At 43.0% G+C, this 16,718-nt stretch overlaps 1 protein-coding gene across 2 annotated transcripts in view; it reads right to left on the bottom strand.

The window, feature by feature from the left end:
- CREB3L2 (cAMP responsive element binding protein 3 like 2) overlaps positions 1-16,718 on the bottom strand; it is an 83,655-nt gene that overhangs the window by 30,763 nt on the left and 36,174 nt on the right. For both annotated transcript variants that reach the window (XM_074582677.1, XM_074582687.1), the window contains exon 2: positions 6,546-6,762. In XM_074582677.1, the coding sequence (XP_074438778.1) occupies positions 6,546-6,762 (217 nt within the window). The remainder of the gene's footprint in view (positions 1-6,545; positions 6,763-16,718) is intronic.

Genomic DNA, 16,718 nt, shown 5'->3' with positions numbered 1-16,718 from the left:
GATAGGGCTTTGAGCAACCTGGTCTAGCAGCAGTTGTCCATGGCCATGGCAGGGGGGGTCGGAACTAGATAATCTCTAAGGTCCCTGCCAACTCTAACCATTCTATGATTCTACGACTCAGTATTTGCAGAAAAACAGGCAGAAGCAGGCCAATGCATCTCTCTCTATATATAAAGCCAATATAAAATTGGGGTATATAATATAACCTACTATACATAATAAATATATACACCATGTATACACATATATATTATGTGTGTGTATATATATGTATATATATAAAATATATGAAGACCACTCTGAGTCTCAAGCCCACAGGTGTCTCTACACAAAGAGACAGCACATGACACTGATGACTGCTCGTGGACTCCACATACAGGAAAATGCTTCCTCTACAGAGCACTGCTTGAGATGAGGGCTGATTTATCATTGAAGGGCTATTTGCCCTGGAGAAGTGGGAGCCATAGACAATGATTTTCAGAGTTTTGTTTGTTTGTTTTGGGTTTCTTGTTTGTTTTTTTTTTTTTCTTTTTCAAACCATGTAGGGAGATGGAGTTGAAGCTTAAAAGGAAAATTTGTGTTTTAAAAGCACATTACAGGGAAACATAACCTCAGCAGTAAAAAACTCAGTAACAATACAGGTTATACTCTTGGGCCAGCCCCAGTTTTGGCACAGCTAAGCGTAAAATAGAAACATACCATTTCTGCAATCAGGCTGTCAAACCTTTAGCCAAGACAAGCCGCTTCAAATCCAACAGTAACTTCAAAGCATTCCTGAGCAGAAAAGCACAAACCGGAGGGGCAGGTGGGGACCAAGACTAGTTCCAAAAGCAGAGCCCTCAGGGGTCGGGGAAATAAATGCACCCAACCACCTGGCCACAATTTGAGGAGAGAAACCATACAAATGACTAGTCCTCTTCCCACTGTCTGAGCCCTGCCAGGCTCACAAACTAAAAAACACGCACACAAAAACCAAACACCGCACACCCACTGCAAAGCACCCCCTATCACTTGAGCCGATCCCAGTGGATAAAGAGCCCCACGCAGATGCTGCAGCCTTTGCTTCCACACTCCTGCTGCACACCAGCCCCTCAGTATTACTTGTACCCAGTTCTTGCCTATGGAGCTTACGCATCCAAAACAAAGGGCAGACACTGTCCTAAAGTTTGTGCCTAGGGCTGACAAGATGAAGTATCAGAGGGCAGGGAAGGACCCTATATTCGCACCTCAAGTCACACAGGAGGCTAACCGTAGTTCCTGCTGAAACTTGGTTCTTGCCTTGCTCCTGGCTGTCTGACCCACAGCCCTCTCTTTCCAAAAGGCTGCAGAGACTGGAAAACTGAAGACAGACATACACCAACCGTAAGAGAGAATAAAGCTTTTTTTTTGTAACCATTTACAACTGTTGGAAGCGAACCTGTGCCCCAAAAGGCTCTGATGCGCAGCAAGAGGTCTCTCTTATCCATCAGCCCTATTTTCAGCCTCCTCTCCCAGCTTCTTCATTTCCTTCCAAGAAGCATTTTCCACTTCACAACTTCCCATTGTGCTTCTCCACAGCTACTCTCCAGTTGTCTCAAAAAACCCAGGGCTCACAAGTAGAAAGCGGAAGCCTGCTGTGTGAGAAGTGGCAGCGCAACTGGTGCGGCTCTTCGGTACCTGGGATGCAGCCTCCTTTTTTATGTTACAGCCTGGAAGCTTCTCCCCAGGCCAGGTGCCTTGTTCACCAGTTCAGGCAAACAAAAGCACGTGATCAGCCAGCTACAAGCAAGCAGGTCAGGCGTGTAAATCTCTCTCTAGTATCTTTAGTCTTAAAAGTTTTGCAAAGTTGAATATAAGAATAGATTCTCGGGTGGGGGAAAAACGAACAACTAAATGCCAGACGTCTTGCTCACATCTGCTTTAAAATAGTTATTCTTGCCAACGCTTTCAAGGCTGGATATTTATGGACTGACGCCTTCAGACACCCCACACTAGCAATAACCTGCCAGTACTTAGAAAAGTTCTTCTGCACAAAACTGGACAAGTACCCTCAATACAATGAAGAAGAGTGAATAACCAGGGAAAACCAATGCTGGGACCTTGGTCTTATGGATACTTAAACGTGTTCTCACCTTGAGGTCAACAGGACTCCTCAGAAGAGTTAAACCCAGGCTTAGAAGTTTGTCAGGTTTTACACTTCTAGAACTTTTTAAAAAATCTTGATGTAAGATTTACAATTACATGAATAGGTTAATTTAGTGGTTGTAGAAATCGTGGTAATGGTCAGGTAGCAGCCAAGGAGAATGGCTCACGGCCAAAGTTAATTATTCCCCTGCAACAGTTGGCAAGAAGTTGCTTACGGACTCAGAGCAATCATTCACTCCACCCTAACAGCCAAAAGGAAACATTAAATAAAATTTTCAGTAAGGTTGTCAATGACTTGGCGGGGAAAAAAAAAGATGGGAATAGACACTAAATGGCTTAAGAAGATCATGTGTCTTGATGATCATGTGCCAAACAAGACGGGGCCTTTTATTCAACCCCCCTGTAACCTGGGGCTCTGGGACCCCATACTTGGGAATAAGTAGATGAAAATGGCTGCAGACGTTGGGTGCCATTGAACCATCGTGTGATTGACTTCACTGCAAAGAGAGAACAAAGCCTGTTTGCCACATGCTTTGTGTACAACACCAGGCCCTTAGTCCTCTAGAGCTAAAGGCGAAGTTCTGAAATGGCATCCAGATCCAGCTCAACTGCTCTGTGCCATCCTCCTCCTCCTCGCACTGCTGCTGACCGCAGGAATGCAGGTCCTCAGCACGTATGTCCATAGCATGTGTGCACACACACATGCAAGTGTCATACACGAGCTAGCCTGTTTCTACTCCCAATCCTGCAGATCATGAAGCCCCACCATGAAAAACCCATGAAAACACGACAGCTGTAAGAGCTCACCAATCTGCACAGTGGGGTGGTTATTTGGAGAATGCATATTTTTTGCTCGTTCTTTATATAAGCCCCTTAGCCAACCTTGTTTCTCAGCCTCTGCTACTCCACAAAACCAATCCCAGTTCCCCAGCAGTGGGAGATCATGCTGGAGCACATGGACCTCCCCCTTCAGACCCTATACCTCCAGCTCCCCAAAAGGACACTGGTGCTCCCAAGTAGCCGTCCCCTTACTCCACCAAGGGAACTGGCACTCACCAGCATTGCCAGGAGCACTGTGTACCTCCACTGTCTAACAATGGAAATGCTTTCAATCTCCAGTGCCAAACCTTGCAGTACTGCCACCCACAAAATCCCCCTCTCCTGCTCTCATGTACTCAAGGACTGAAAAATCATCAGAGTGATGCCTTTGAATATCTATCAGACAGCCATGTTAACTGTAATTCTGCAATTTCCTGAAGTACTTCTCCGAGCTTCAGTGTCTTGAAGTCGATAGGTATTGAAAGGTCATGAGCATGATTCCAGGGTTAAAATTAAATAAAATCCCAAACACCGAGAACAACTCCTCCTCCTCCTCCTCCTCCTCTCTTATGAAACGCTCTGCAGAGTGAACAGAAGATGAAATGCTTTCCATTCATTTTCTATTTTTAAACCCACTTGTTAATGTTTCTTGGCTTTTTAAAACATCGTTTGACTAGAGCTCTATTAATTACCCAGTGGTATCAGCAGTATGAATTTCTTTAGGATTTTTCCCCAAAGGAAACTCCTCTCACTTTTAGCCTAGTTTGAAGCTTCTCCCCGTTAACTTCCAGGGAAGCTTACTTTCTGAAGTTTCTTGTGCTTGTTTCTCCTGCCACAATTAAGTTTTCTATCTTCTGTATGTATTGATTTAAAGATATTCATATAAAACAGTTAGGAAATATAAAATGTGACGGCTTTATGTAGATTATGTTTCCAGATCATCTCCAAAACCCCGTCTCACACTGAAAAGTCTTCTCACAGATTTTATTAGTTGTCCTCTTGTGAAATCTCTAACAGACTGCATCTTGTTTAACAAGAGCGCTTTGGACTACAAAACTGTCAGCTTTTGAAAACTCACATCCTGATGGATCTTCATAAACAGCTTAGCTTGTTAATGCTTACACATAAGCACTAATCTCTCTCTCCCTTTTCATAGAATCATAGAATTGCCTGGGTTGGAAGGGACCTTTCAGATCATCGAGTTCAACCATCAACCTGACTCTGACTAAAACCATCACTAAACCATATCTCTAAGCACTATGTCTACCTGTCTTTTAAATACCTCCAAGGATGGTGCCTCAACCACTTCTCCGGGCAGCCTGTTCCAGTGCTTGATAACCCTTTTGGTGTAAAAATTTTTCTGAATATCCAGTCTAAACCTCCCCTGGTGCAACTTGCTCAGCCTCAGTGCTGGCTAGACATAGGAATAGGGAAGAAGAGCATCTTGTCTGCCCCAGATGTGACTGCCCTTAGTAACTGTAACAAATTAATCCATGACTGCAAGCAATTTGTTTCTTAACCTGACTTCTAAAACAACAGTTACTTCGGTAAGTGATTGGGGACCTAAAGGAAAGTTCTTAAAAGTAGCTGTAAAAAATTACGCATAACCTAAACTAGGCTATTATCCTACCTCATATTAGAATAACATAATTCTGTTACTCTACTATGTACATATGCAATAGAAAATATTAAACTTTGATTATTTTTTGTATGTATCCAATCTATAGATAATTATATGGTTGATACAATGATTTTTACAGTAACTTTTATCCCAAAATTTAAATACAACAATGTGCTCTATTTTTAGTCATTTTAACAACTGACTTGCATTTAATTTCATCTTTAACTGCACAATGTGTTATATTCATTACACTTTTAAAATTATTGTATTTTCTGCAATTTAGATTTTAATATTACAGAATGTACTCCATAACGAGTTGGTTTGGTTTTTTTCAGCTAAGTTATTGTTTTAAGTAATTAAAATCTACCAGATAGCTCTTTTTGTCTAGACCCCAATCCAACAAAGCCTGAGATATAATTAAATCCATATATGTATCACCAGACCACTTTCAAAATAGAATCATAGAATCATTTAGGTTGGAAAAGACCAAAATGGTCTCAAGTTTTCCGTGGAGTATTTTTAAGCATCCTAGCTAGCTTTCATTTGCCATTCTAAAATGCATCTTAGTACTCCACTGTTTTTCACTGTAAAGCTAATGTTCAAGTCATAAATCAATTATTAGGAGTGAAAGTCTGCCATGATGATTATTCCTAATAGTTACCAGATATTCATGGCCTTGGTCCTGTGCCAACCTCGTTTTTAACCTTGAACTCCCCTTCCTGCCAGCAGGCATCTTCACATCACAACAAGCAATGTTGGATCCATTCCTCCCATCATTCCTGCATTTCCCATTTTTTCCCTCCAGTTGCTTATAACTGCTGAAGTGAAGATAACTGCTAAAAAATGTGGTTGGTTTTCATCATTTTCTATGCATCACTATTTCCCACAACCACAGAATCTATAAAGTTGCAGTTATTATGTCTTTAAAAGATCACCAATGACTTCTTGTTGGGCATTATTTTTTTCCTTTGCTTTTTTTTTTATTTTCTAAGAAGGAAAAAAAAAAGTAGGGCTTCAGCAAGACAGATTTTAAGACTGGGGCAGCACCTGAAGTTACATTCCTACACGTGTGTTTAGAAACATACATATGATCTGATTTTCATTGTGGGATACCAGGAAGCTCCAGATACTCACTACTAAAAATAAGTAGTTTTAAAGGTTTGTTTGTTTGTTTTTAATAAACCTGAAATCATGTAGCTTTGACGGGACCTCTGGAGAACATCTTGCCCAACTCCTCATTTGGAGAATGGCCAACTTGGATCAGGTTGCTCAGGGCCTTGCCTAACTTAGCTTTGAGTATTCCACGCCTGAAGACTTCGCAGCCTCTCTGGACACCTGTTCAAATGTCTGATCAACTCTCATGGTGAAAATTATTTTACTAACACCCAACTGGAATTTCCTTTCCTGCAACTTGCAACCATTACCTCTTGTGCTATCACTGTGTATCTCAGAGGAGTCCAGCTTTGTCTTCTCTGCACCCTTTCATAAGATAGCCATAGACAACAATGAGATCTCCCCTTTGCCTTTTCTCCTGAAGACCAAACTTCCTTACGTGTCAAGTTCTTCAGTACTCAGATTTCATGGTTGTCCTCATTTGACTCATTTGGTTTATCAGTCTCCATTTATCTTCAATAACCACAGATGCAAATACATGGAAACGACTGTATTTCTGGCCCTTCTCCCATTCCTTTTTGATGGTCACTTTACTTCTACTTCAAAATGTTTACAGTGCTAACTTAGTAACTTCTGCTGAGCACAATTTTCCTGTCTATGGACAAGTTTCTTTATTCATAATGCCTGCAGACTTAAAACAAATCCCTGCTGTGATTTCATTGTAGGTATTTCAGTTAGCACCGAGCGCTCACATGCACCCTTAATGCATCATCACCCCATCAGAAACATTTCATTACTGTATCATCACAACAAATGAACAAGGGCTCAGTGCATCAATGTCAGGAGATCTCGCACACATCAGTACTACCTTCATTGAAGTTGTCATCAGTCGAGATGTGGGTCAAGGGAGACTGGGGTCGAGAGTCCCCACAGAGGGAGTAGCTGTGTTCTGCCTGGATGAGGGGCGCTGGGGATGCTGGAGACAGTTGCACCTCCATTATTTCATTCTTCTCAGACAAGAAGGGATCATTCAAGAGCTGGCCTAGGACATCTGGTGAAAACTCATCCAGGAACTCTGTGAAGTGCTGTGGAGATAAAAAGGAGGAGAAAAGTTTATCTTGTTGCCTGTCTGTCATACCAACAACAGGAGACCATTGATCAGAACAATTCCAGTATCTGCACTGGGCATCCGTGCCAGTCAGCAGCAGGATCTACCAGCCCTGCATAACAACCTCCTCCTCCAATCACTACTTCAAGTTAAAGAGCTACAGCTAGAACAAAAGTCCTCTCAGAGGCATACATTACAACAGAAAAGCCTGTGATAAACTTGCAGCGAAAACAGAAAATAGAAGCATGGTAGTCACGTCCTGAAGCAGCCTCCTCCGCCCCTTCCCCAAAGGTACTCACTACAGCACGCCACCAAAAATGGAAAAGCACATTTCACCCAGACAGCAAGAAAGATCCTGCAGGATTTATCATCAGAATGCTTTGTGCATGGAATAGGACATATTGGGTTAATGTTCACTGAAGCAGAGTAGAAAAAGGAAACACACTCAGACACAGACTGACTATTTTAGCCGCGCAGAACATACAGTGTGCTCTAGGAAAATGGGTCCATGCACGTCCCCAGCCATGCAATTAACGCATTTGCTATAAAACAGGTTTCCTGGCTGATTTATGTATCTATTTTAGAAGTCGCATTCCACCTAGGACTAGAGCCCGTATCCAGCTTCTAGGCCCTTCAGTTGGAGCTCCTGACAGTCAGTACTAACTACCACTTTATATATTACACTGAATCCATTAAGCTGACAGCACATGTAATGGCTGTATTTAGTAGGATAATTTTGTGTTTGTTTCTTATTCAAAATGAGCACAAACCAAATCTCCCAGTCCACTTCCTTGAGACTCCAATGCAGTCCCCATCAACAGACAAAAACTCTGTAGCTCTTCTTGGTTTTGTTTCCAACGTCGGAAGAACGTATCTTTGACAGACCAAGAAACCGCACTGCAAGAAACCATTCCTGCTCATCTCATTCACACAAAGAATTCTATTTTTTTACAAAAATATTGGTACAATGAATTGTAATGAGCTTTTCCAAACAATCAGGCATTATCTACCATCTTACATAGGAGTCTTTGTTGCTTGGGGCATGATCCTACAAAAGTCTAAGTCTGTTTTTGCAAGCAGTATTGATCTTGGCTCTTCGTCTTGCTCTCTCCTGCAGAAACAAACACTGAAATTCAAGATTTGGCTTCCTGTAGGCTAAATTAAGAATTAAACAAGTCAATATTGTATAAATCCATGAAGGTGTGCTCACACCCCCATGCACACACATTTCACAGCTCCAGCAGCATCTGTGGCCTTGAAGCCTGATGCTGGAAAACACTGAGCACAGCTGGCTCTCACAGAGTCCCCTGGAAGTTGAAGCACCTCTTCCAAGATGCTCACAAATGCTAACTGTGCCTTCTTTCAAAATTAATAAGGCTTCAGTCAATTCTGACTGACACTGAGGAAAAGAAAATATTTACTAAACATAAGGCAATAAACAGAGGACGACAGTTACTATGGTGGAATAGCAAGCTAGCTGAAGTAAAGCCTTTACAAATGGCAAAACAGATTTGTAGCCTCATATTTACTTGCCATAAATGATAACACTATTAAACAAACTCTCAGATGACTCAGCAAGAGGGTCATGACCACCTTAGAAATCCTCGTTTATTTTTATTTTGATAACCAAGGACTCACTTGGACTTCACATCTAGGGCTGCCTCCCAACATTTGCAAGGATAAAAGCATAAACTCCAGTTCTCCACTGCACAAAGAAGAAATGAAAAAGGATGCTCAAGACTAGCTGAACACCCTTGGTGCATCGATGAAGACACTGAGTAGGCAGTCATCAGAACATAAACAAGGAACAGAAACGCTTCCCAACCACGACAGAAGTCGATGCTGAACTTATAAAAAGCAATGCCTTTCTTAGGGAGAGTATTTTCCCCACAGTCTACACACTTCATTGGGGCTAACGGTGATAGTCAATTATGTATGTTCGCATATTTTCCTAAAGTTGGCTGGAACCCTTCCCTCTTTCTAATTCTTGCATGCATTATTCTGGCTGATGACTAGGAGATGCTGAAATAGGGTTGCTACAATCTTTGTACCCTGGTTTCAACTAACAGCTGCTTTATCACCGGTGTCATCCAATCTGAGGATGTCACCCTTGCAAACATCATACCTAAGTGTTGACTTAGTCTGACACTATTTAGATGTTCTAATTTAAAAAACTCATCTGAAAGACAAAATGACCACAGGCTACTCGGCAATTTTTGACAAATTCCCAAATAAAGATTTCTATTAGCCTTCTGCGTACTACTTCTTTGATATGGAAGAAATTAATTTTTAATACTATTTTACTTCTTCCATTTGATTAAAGTCAGTTAAGTTATTTTGGGTTTTTTTTTTTTCTTTCCGAATGGGGAATTTTCCTAAAACTGCTTCAGGAAACGTAAAGAAGGAAACAAACATTCAACTTCCCAAAACCAGAGAGAAAGCGGACCTTGGGAGTGGGGAAGGATATTCAACATGTTCATCAACATTTATGCTTTCTCCTTTTCACATGCAGCTGCAAAGCACCAAGCTGTGAGGAAGAAAAGAATTTGCGTTTACAACAGAATTGTCTGATAACAAATAAATGGTCAATCAGTTTTTAAACCGATTCTCTAGTTTCATTATAATTTTTAATCTTATTTTTAATGGTCTGTGATATAACTTTGAATACCGGTCATAGAGAAGCCTCAAACAATTGCCACAGGCCAGACTGCACAACTACTGAACTCTGGGAACAGACAATTTTAGGGATCTGGACTTCTCACTGAGTGAGTTACAGGAATCTTTCATACGTTACACACACCTCTGCTACAATGAACGCTTAAAGCCAACTCACTTTGATTTATTTTTTTTTCCCTTAAGCAAACAATTATCTCATTGAAAGCAGCTCCATTTGCCTCGAGAATTAAAAAGGAAAGGGCACCTGAGCAGCAGTTACAGCAGAAGCCATCTGGGAGCAGTAAGGCCTCCATCTCCTCGAAACTTCCACCTACACTTCAAGCTGTCTTTTCAAAGCACGTCCTCCCCTTGCCAACCCTCCTCTTCCTCTTGCTCCTCTCTGTGCTCCCCTCTCCGCTTCCGCACGCACTTTAGTGGTCATCAGCTGCTTCCAGAGCTGGAAAGCCACAGAATAACCCTCAATTCTGATATGGCAGGAACCACCCCTGCACTCAGGAACAGGAAAGAGCAATTTAGGGAGGAAACTGAGAATTTTACACTTACAACCTGAATATATATTTGCTTGGAAAAGAAAGAAATTCTTTGTCTGTGGCTTTCAGCTTGGCATCTTTCACACAGAGAGCTCACCTTAAAAAAAAAAAAAAAAGAGACAGAGAAAAGAGTACTTGCAAGAAAAAGTACCTCTTTTTCTTCTTTTTTGTTTTGTTTTGTTTGTTTTTAATATGTCCGTAGACAGCCCTGCTGCCAGCTCCCTACTGTCCTCACACCCCACTGGCAGCCACAGCACTAATTGCGGACATGTGTTGGTACAAGGAGTCCGCTTGAATTATTAAACTATTCTCCCTACATAGCAAAGAGAGGTGTTCAGCTGGGATTTTAACCTCTGTAAAAAGGCATGGATTTAGGACAGATGTAACCTTATCTTCCGCTTCCCTTTCCCCCAGAACACTGAAAAGACAAACAAAACAGCAGCGCTCTTGTTCACAGGGAGAAAGTTAAGTTGCAGCCCCATAGAATTTCACCACCAACATGGTTGGATGTTTGCTCCTGCTTATAACCCGGGTGCTTTTGGGGAACACAAAACACCTACAGACATCACCCCGCGGTAAGCAAACAGGGGAGAGCTCTTATATCCGGGCGTGCAGTGGATTTTGGATAGCTCTTCGAAAGTAGTCTTTGGCTGCAGACCAGCTGGCCGCGGGCTGCAGCTCTCCACAGCATCTGCCTGTTCCGGCCAGACAAAGGCCCTTTTCTTCAGCTCTGCCTAAGGGGCAAGTTAGGGTTTTTTTCTTTCTTGTCTGATGAAATGAACATCTCTGAAGTAAAACAGAGACTCAGGTTTTGCTAGGTGCATGGCAGTGTTGACTTCTCCACCAGATGACCTGAAACCAGACGAGAGCAGCACTAGCACCAGTTGTCTAGAGACGCCACGTTATCGTGACTAAAAATGAAACAGTCACGTTCAGAAAACTGGCTTTCTAAGAATTCACTGAAAAAAGGAATGAAGAGAAATCAAGAGCCCCAAATGACACTTCATAAATATATTTAAATTATTAAACAAGTGACAGGTTTTGCTGAGCCTGGAAAGCGTGCTGCGCCAGCTCCAAGTCCCACACACTGACTGCAGCAGCACAACCCACCCTTTCCAACAGACCCCCACCCCCCCAGAGGGGACCTGCAGTGGCAGCACCATGGCACACCCCAGCACCGGCACCCAGCTCATCAGCCAGGTGCTGCAAAGCAAACTCCGCTCTCCAAGCAGCCATGCGCAAGGCAGCCTACAGGCAACATGCCAAGGTGAGAACCTCCTGGGAATTCAAGATATTCTCCTTCCTGGCTTGCCCTGAGGTCTGGAGGGATCAATCCTCCCTCCACAAGAGGAACTGCCAAGGTGGAAGCATCCCTTCTACCTAACAGGCACTCATGGGATAAAAATTAAGCCCACCATCTACCTGTAGCTACAAAACTGACTGATATTTATCTCTTGTAAGGCTTCATCAGCAATAATGGGGGGTGGGGAGCAAGGATTGCACCCTTACTTCTGTATCAAAGAATCAAGAGTCCATGTAATATACAAGGCAGTGCTCCTGGAGAAGATGAGGAAAGAGGGGAGAAAGGGGAGACCACAAACCAGCCCCCATCCATGGGGAAGTAAACGTGCACCACAGGCATGAATTTGCCCCCTCCTTCACCCCCACCCCCAGCAATTTCTTCTCACATTAAGATAAGAGGGAGAAGAGGAAATAATTTCTTTAGCAGCTCTTTTGTGGTTTGCATAAACAAAGGTGCATAGGAGATAAAACACAAAATACCGCAAAAGATAGCAGCATTTTGAGTGAATGGCATCAAACGGATCAAGAAGCGTGGCTACATGGAGATACCATCTCCTCTTCAAGGAATGAAGCACACATTTCACAGACATCTGGCAGCTGTTTATACGGTAGCTGAGGAGGTCTGAGCAGGAGTGACAGCTGTTAACAAAAGGCTTCAAGCTCTGGGGCATCCACGCAAGACGCCAGTTGTTAAGGATGGCACATACGTGCCATGAAGGCTGGTCAGCCTTCATGGGTTGAGCTCTAGACTTGACCGCATGGAAAGAGCTGTAAAAGGCACCACACATCTTGCTACCAGCTCTGCCTGGGTTTGCAAGTGCAGCATCTACACACAGGGTCTTGGAGCAGAGACCTGTCCTTTTTAGCTAATGAAGAACCGTGTCTAGAGATGCTGCTCATGGAGGACTGCACACACAAGCCTACCAATGATGACAATGCAGCAGAGAAGTCCATGACTTTCTGCATGTCCAACCCCAAGGTTAAACCCCAAGGCACAGGTTAAAAAACTTCCTCAAAGCAGGCATTTTCTTCACAGATGTGTTCCTGGTGGTGCTGTTGATTTTCCTGTTGCAAGTTCATTGGTGATGGACTGGAGGTGTCAGTGTGCACCAGCTTCCAACAACTAAGACAACTGTTCTCAGTACTCATTGACACTTAGGCATCAGTTAATTTTCAGAGATTCAAACACAAATTCTGCAGTTTCAGGTACTTCACCTCTCTCAACCTCTTCTCTTTCTAGAAATACTTTATGTTTGCAGCAGGGAAACTGGCCACCACTCATTCTTCTCCAAACTCAGTGACGGCTTGTATCGCATGGTACTCATCTTTGTCAAGTTTGAGAAGAGCTACCGATGGAGCCCCTCTAGCCTCACCTCCGCAATTCACTCACATATGACCTGCAGGGAACAGAAGAGCTCCTCTGCTGGCATGGGGTGCACTGATACCTCGCTATTACAAGGCACAGATCCAAGCTCCTGTTGCACTGCTTTTGCAAGGAAGAGAAATGAAGGACAGCCTGGCAGCAATAGAGTATTTTTCCATAAGATTGATTCCAAAGGTGGGGGCTGAAAGAGAGACAAGACCAACCCCGTAGAGTCATTCACCAACATCCCCACAGGGAGAAAGAGTGAAAGAGCAGAAGGCTGCAGCCTGTACAGTTTGATATATCAGGGTGCTTACCTTTGGTATGCATTAACTGGGGAGGGGGACACGGCCAACTATATTTGGCAGCAAATATTCAAAAAAATTAATGCTACTACACCTGAAATAGCTGAAATCTAACTTGCTGAAGAGACCTCTTGGACAGACCACAGTATTGAGCAGGCAATTGCAGGCACATCTAAATTCTTACTCTTAAAAAGGACACAGAGATCCTCCCTCTCAGCCTGGTGAAGGACCAAAATAGCTAGAAGAGCTTTCTGATGGCAGGAAAAAAAGTTTTAGATGCAGCCATAGCAGAGAACAGAGAGACTGCGGACTGTAAACAGTCCCCCAAGTCACGCCTAAAACATGCTGATAACACAGAAGAGATTTACCCCACCCTGCCTTATGAACCTGCCAAGGGCAAAGAGGGGGAACCTGAGATTTCTAGGTGTTTATCTTCTACAGTGTAAAAATCAAAACCAAGATGCAGAGAAATAGTTGCTCAATTATATTACTCTACTACAAAATTCTTTACTGTCTAGTCATTAACTACACTGAAATTACCTCATTTGCCGGAGTATATGGAGTGTAACATGAAATTGGTATTTGAAAACAGCAAAGAGATCCACCATAACAGCAGATATGATCGTCTGGAGTCTCACACCAGCAATTACTCATTTTAAGCATTAAAAAAAAAATTTGGACGGATTAAAAAAATCCACTAAGTGAATAACATTCAGGTTGTGTCATCAGCAAAACAAATGCCAAGAAACTCAGAGCTAATAGATTTACATGGTAATTAAATCTGCACATCTTCCCAACTTGCTCAGGTTACACAGTTGGAAACGCTGAAGTTCATGCTGAGCAAATCTTATAATCCACCCCATTATGCACACATGCATGCCCACACTTCCATTGCAAACACTCAAGTATTTCCAGCGCACAACCAGCAAAGAAGAGATGTATTTATTTTTAAGTAACTGGGGGGATTTTTCAAGAACCATGTTTACTGCTTTGTCTTTCTGCATTCCAAAATATTATTTCACGTTCCTTAACATCCCTTCCAAGCATTTTGTATTTAAAAAGATAATAATAGAATTAAACTCTATAATAACTAGAAGTAAAGATGGGTTGAAAGAAAAAAAAAAAAAGAAAAAGAAAAAGCCCTTTTGCACTTGAGGCAAGGGTGAGAAACACCCCTGAAGTTCAGTTTTTCTTGATCGCCACTGTCTGCAAGCAGAGAGAAGGATGCTATTGTTTATTCCTAGCCCAAGCCTCTTGGGAGTCATATAAAATAGGAAAGTCCTTCTCACATTCCCCTGCCCTTCCCCCACTGCATAGTTCTTGGATCTAGTCTAACTTTTCAACAGGCTGGGCACATGTTTTGCTATTTCCCACCCTCTCCCCAGAAGAGCCAAAGTCAGAGAGGAGTGAGTCACAGGGGCCAGAGCACCAGAGCAGTGAGTCAGCGAGCTGGAAGCCCTTCAACAAGGCTCCCCCCATCTGGGTCCCTGGCTGAGATCTCAAAATACATTATTAATTTTGTGTTGCAAGCAAGCATCTGGATTATGCTCTCAGGTCAGATGCATTCATTCTTTTGTCTCAGCTATTTTTTTTTCCCCTCTTATTTTTTTTGCCTCTTACACCAGGCTCCCTGGTATGCAGTTCATTTGTCTCATAAGTCAGCTTTTGGGCTGCCAGCTTGAGCGGCAGAGCCGCAGAAGACTGAAACTCTCCATCACTTCTCCCCATGCCCTTCTTTTCACCCACTGAGCAGCAGGGTCACAATTCTTTACCTCCAGTGACTGCAGAGGCTGCAAGACAAGCCTGACTGACAGGTCTGCCTTTCACGAGCCTCCAAACCACCAGAAGTAGGGGTGAGCCTCTCCCCACCACCTCCGGCCAGCGTGACTCACCCTAGACAGAGAGGGGAGCTCACCTTCCAAAACTTAGCGAGTCATTGGTGTCTCTGATGATTTTTGGCACCCAGGCGAGATACTTAGAGAGACCAGTTATGTTATTAAAAACTATCCAGTGAAGAAAGGAACAGATGCAGTTGTCTGGGTTGTTTTTTTTCCCCCAGCTATGCTATACACATGCAATCCCAGTCATAAATATTTGTTGTGAGATAATATTAATTTGCTGGGTTACGCCCCAGGTACACCTACAAGCTCTTTGGAGGAACTTGCATTTACCGCAAGTTTTACATCTAACTAGTGTCTTCTGGGTAACTGCTGAGCGTTTAGCCAAAAAATAAGCAGTGAAAGAAAGTTTTCAGCCAAGTTGAAACCTTTGTGTACATATTTTACAATTCACCAGTGGGCATTTATGGTCTTGTGTGCTGCCCAAGTGCTCAGCAGCAGGGATAACACATTTTGTTGTTGCACAGCTGGTTTAACTTATTGCCACTTCTGAAAGAAAACAGTTACTCGGGTTTCTTCAATGCATGCAGATTGATCTAAACATTAGAGGAGCGTTTCACAACGTTTGGGCACACTGCACTTGGTTTCATTTATCATCTTCCCTCACCATGTAAATGGGACAGGAGAAAAGCAAGGAAAATTCATCTCAGTCTTCATGTAAGAGCATCCCTTGTCAATGAGCACAGGTAAGACCTTTGTAAAGGGCACAGCCCACATGATTCCTGGGTTTTAAACAGAATCCATTAGTCTTGCACCCATTTTAGAGATCACAGAATATCTCAAGTTAGAAAGGACCCATAAGAATCATCAAGTCCAGCTCCCAGATGACTTTATGGATATAACAGGAAGGAGGAAAGGATAACCAGGGAGATATGTCAGAAGTCACAGGGACTGTCCAGCTGGCCTAAAAGGAGACAAAGCCCTCCCCTCAAGGATGACTAGCACCACGCAATTCAGGGACCGTTACTTAAAACAGAGATGCTGTAACCTGCCCTGCAGGCCAGCGGCAGTTCGCTCATCTGCTCACCCTGCAAGGTCTCATCACAGTCCCCACACGTTAAGCAACACTTGAAGCTGCCAGCCTCTGCCCACTGCCACAACCTCCCAGAAACATAACCGTCCCGGCGGGCACGCTGTGCCGGGGTGCCGTTAGGAGAGCCCAGCAAAACTGTAATTTCTCCTCTAGGTTCCCCTTAGCGCAGGGGGCCCCTTGCAGAACGCAGATGCTCTCCAGCTCAGCTGTTTCGTGTTTAAAGCGTTTGCAACAACCTCCTCCCTGAGGACCAAACCAGTATCCTTCAAAGGAGGATCTTTAATTAGTCTGAGCAGTGTAGGTAGGAAACAACAACTTCTGCTCCATCAGCAACGCTCACTGCACGCTCTGCCTCGCCACTCCTGACTGACAGGACACTTGACATTTAAAATAAAAATCGTTACTTTCTTCTTCAACAACGTTACTTCTTTAATGGCTGCAAAGTTTAAATGGCAAGGTTCCAGCTTGCAGGAGCACTCATTCCTTCTTCTTCCTGATGCTGGCTGCAAACCTACACACCACCCGTCAAAATTCAGCTCTTTAATTAAAGCTGTCTGGTTATTATAAAATAAGTAAGGCTTTACTATTAGTACTGGCAGCTTAAGGAGAGATTGGGCATTTTATTTTACTAAAGAGTTAGCAGGCTTTGTTGTATAGATTCATTTTTAGCACCGGGGAGTGGTCCTGCTGGGTTTTTTGTTCATTTGTTTTTAAGAGCAGAAGCATGGAAGCTGAGGCTTGAAAACAAAGGACACAAACTTAAGCTCCTAAAGGTTTAAGTGCTTTTAATTTTTGAAGTCAGACTACCTCTTCAAGTGCCTAAACG

This window comes from Larus michahellis, chromosome 1 (genome assembly GCF_964199755.1).
Source record: "Larus michahellis chromosome 1, bLarMic1.1, whole genome shotgun sequence".
Taxonomy (NCBI): domain Eukaryota; kingdom Metazoa; phylum Chordata; class Aves; order Charadriiformes; family Laridae; genus Larus; species Larus michahellis.
The sequence above is the reverse complement of the archived record's forward strand: the minus strand, read 5'-3'. Positions and strand labels throughout refer to the sequence as shown.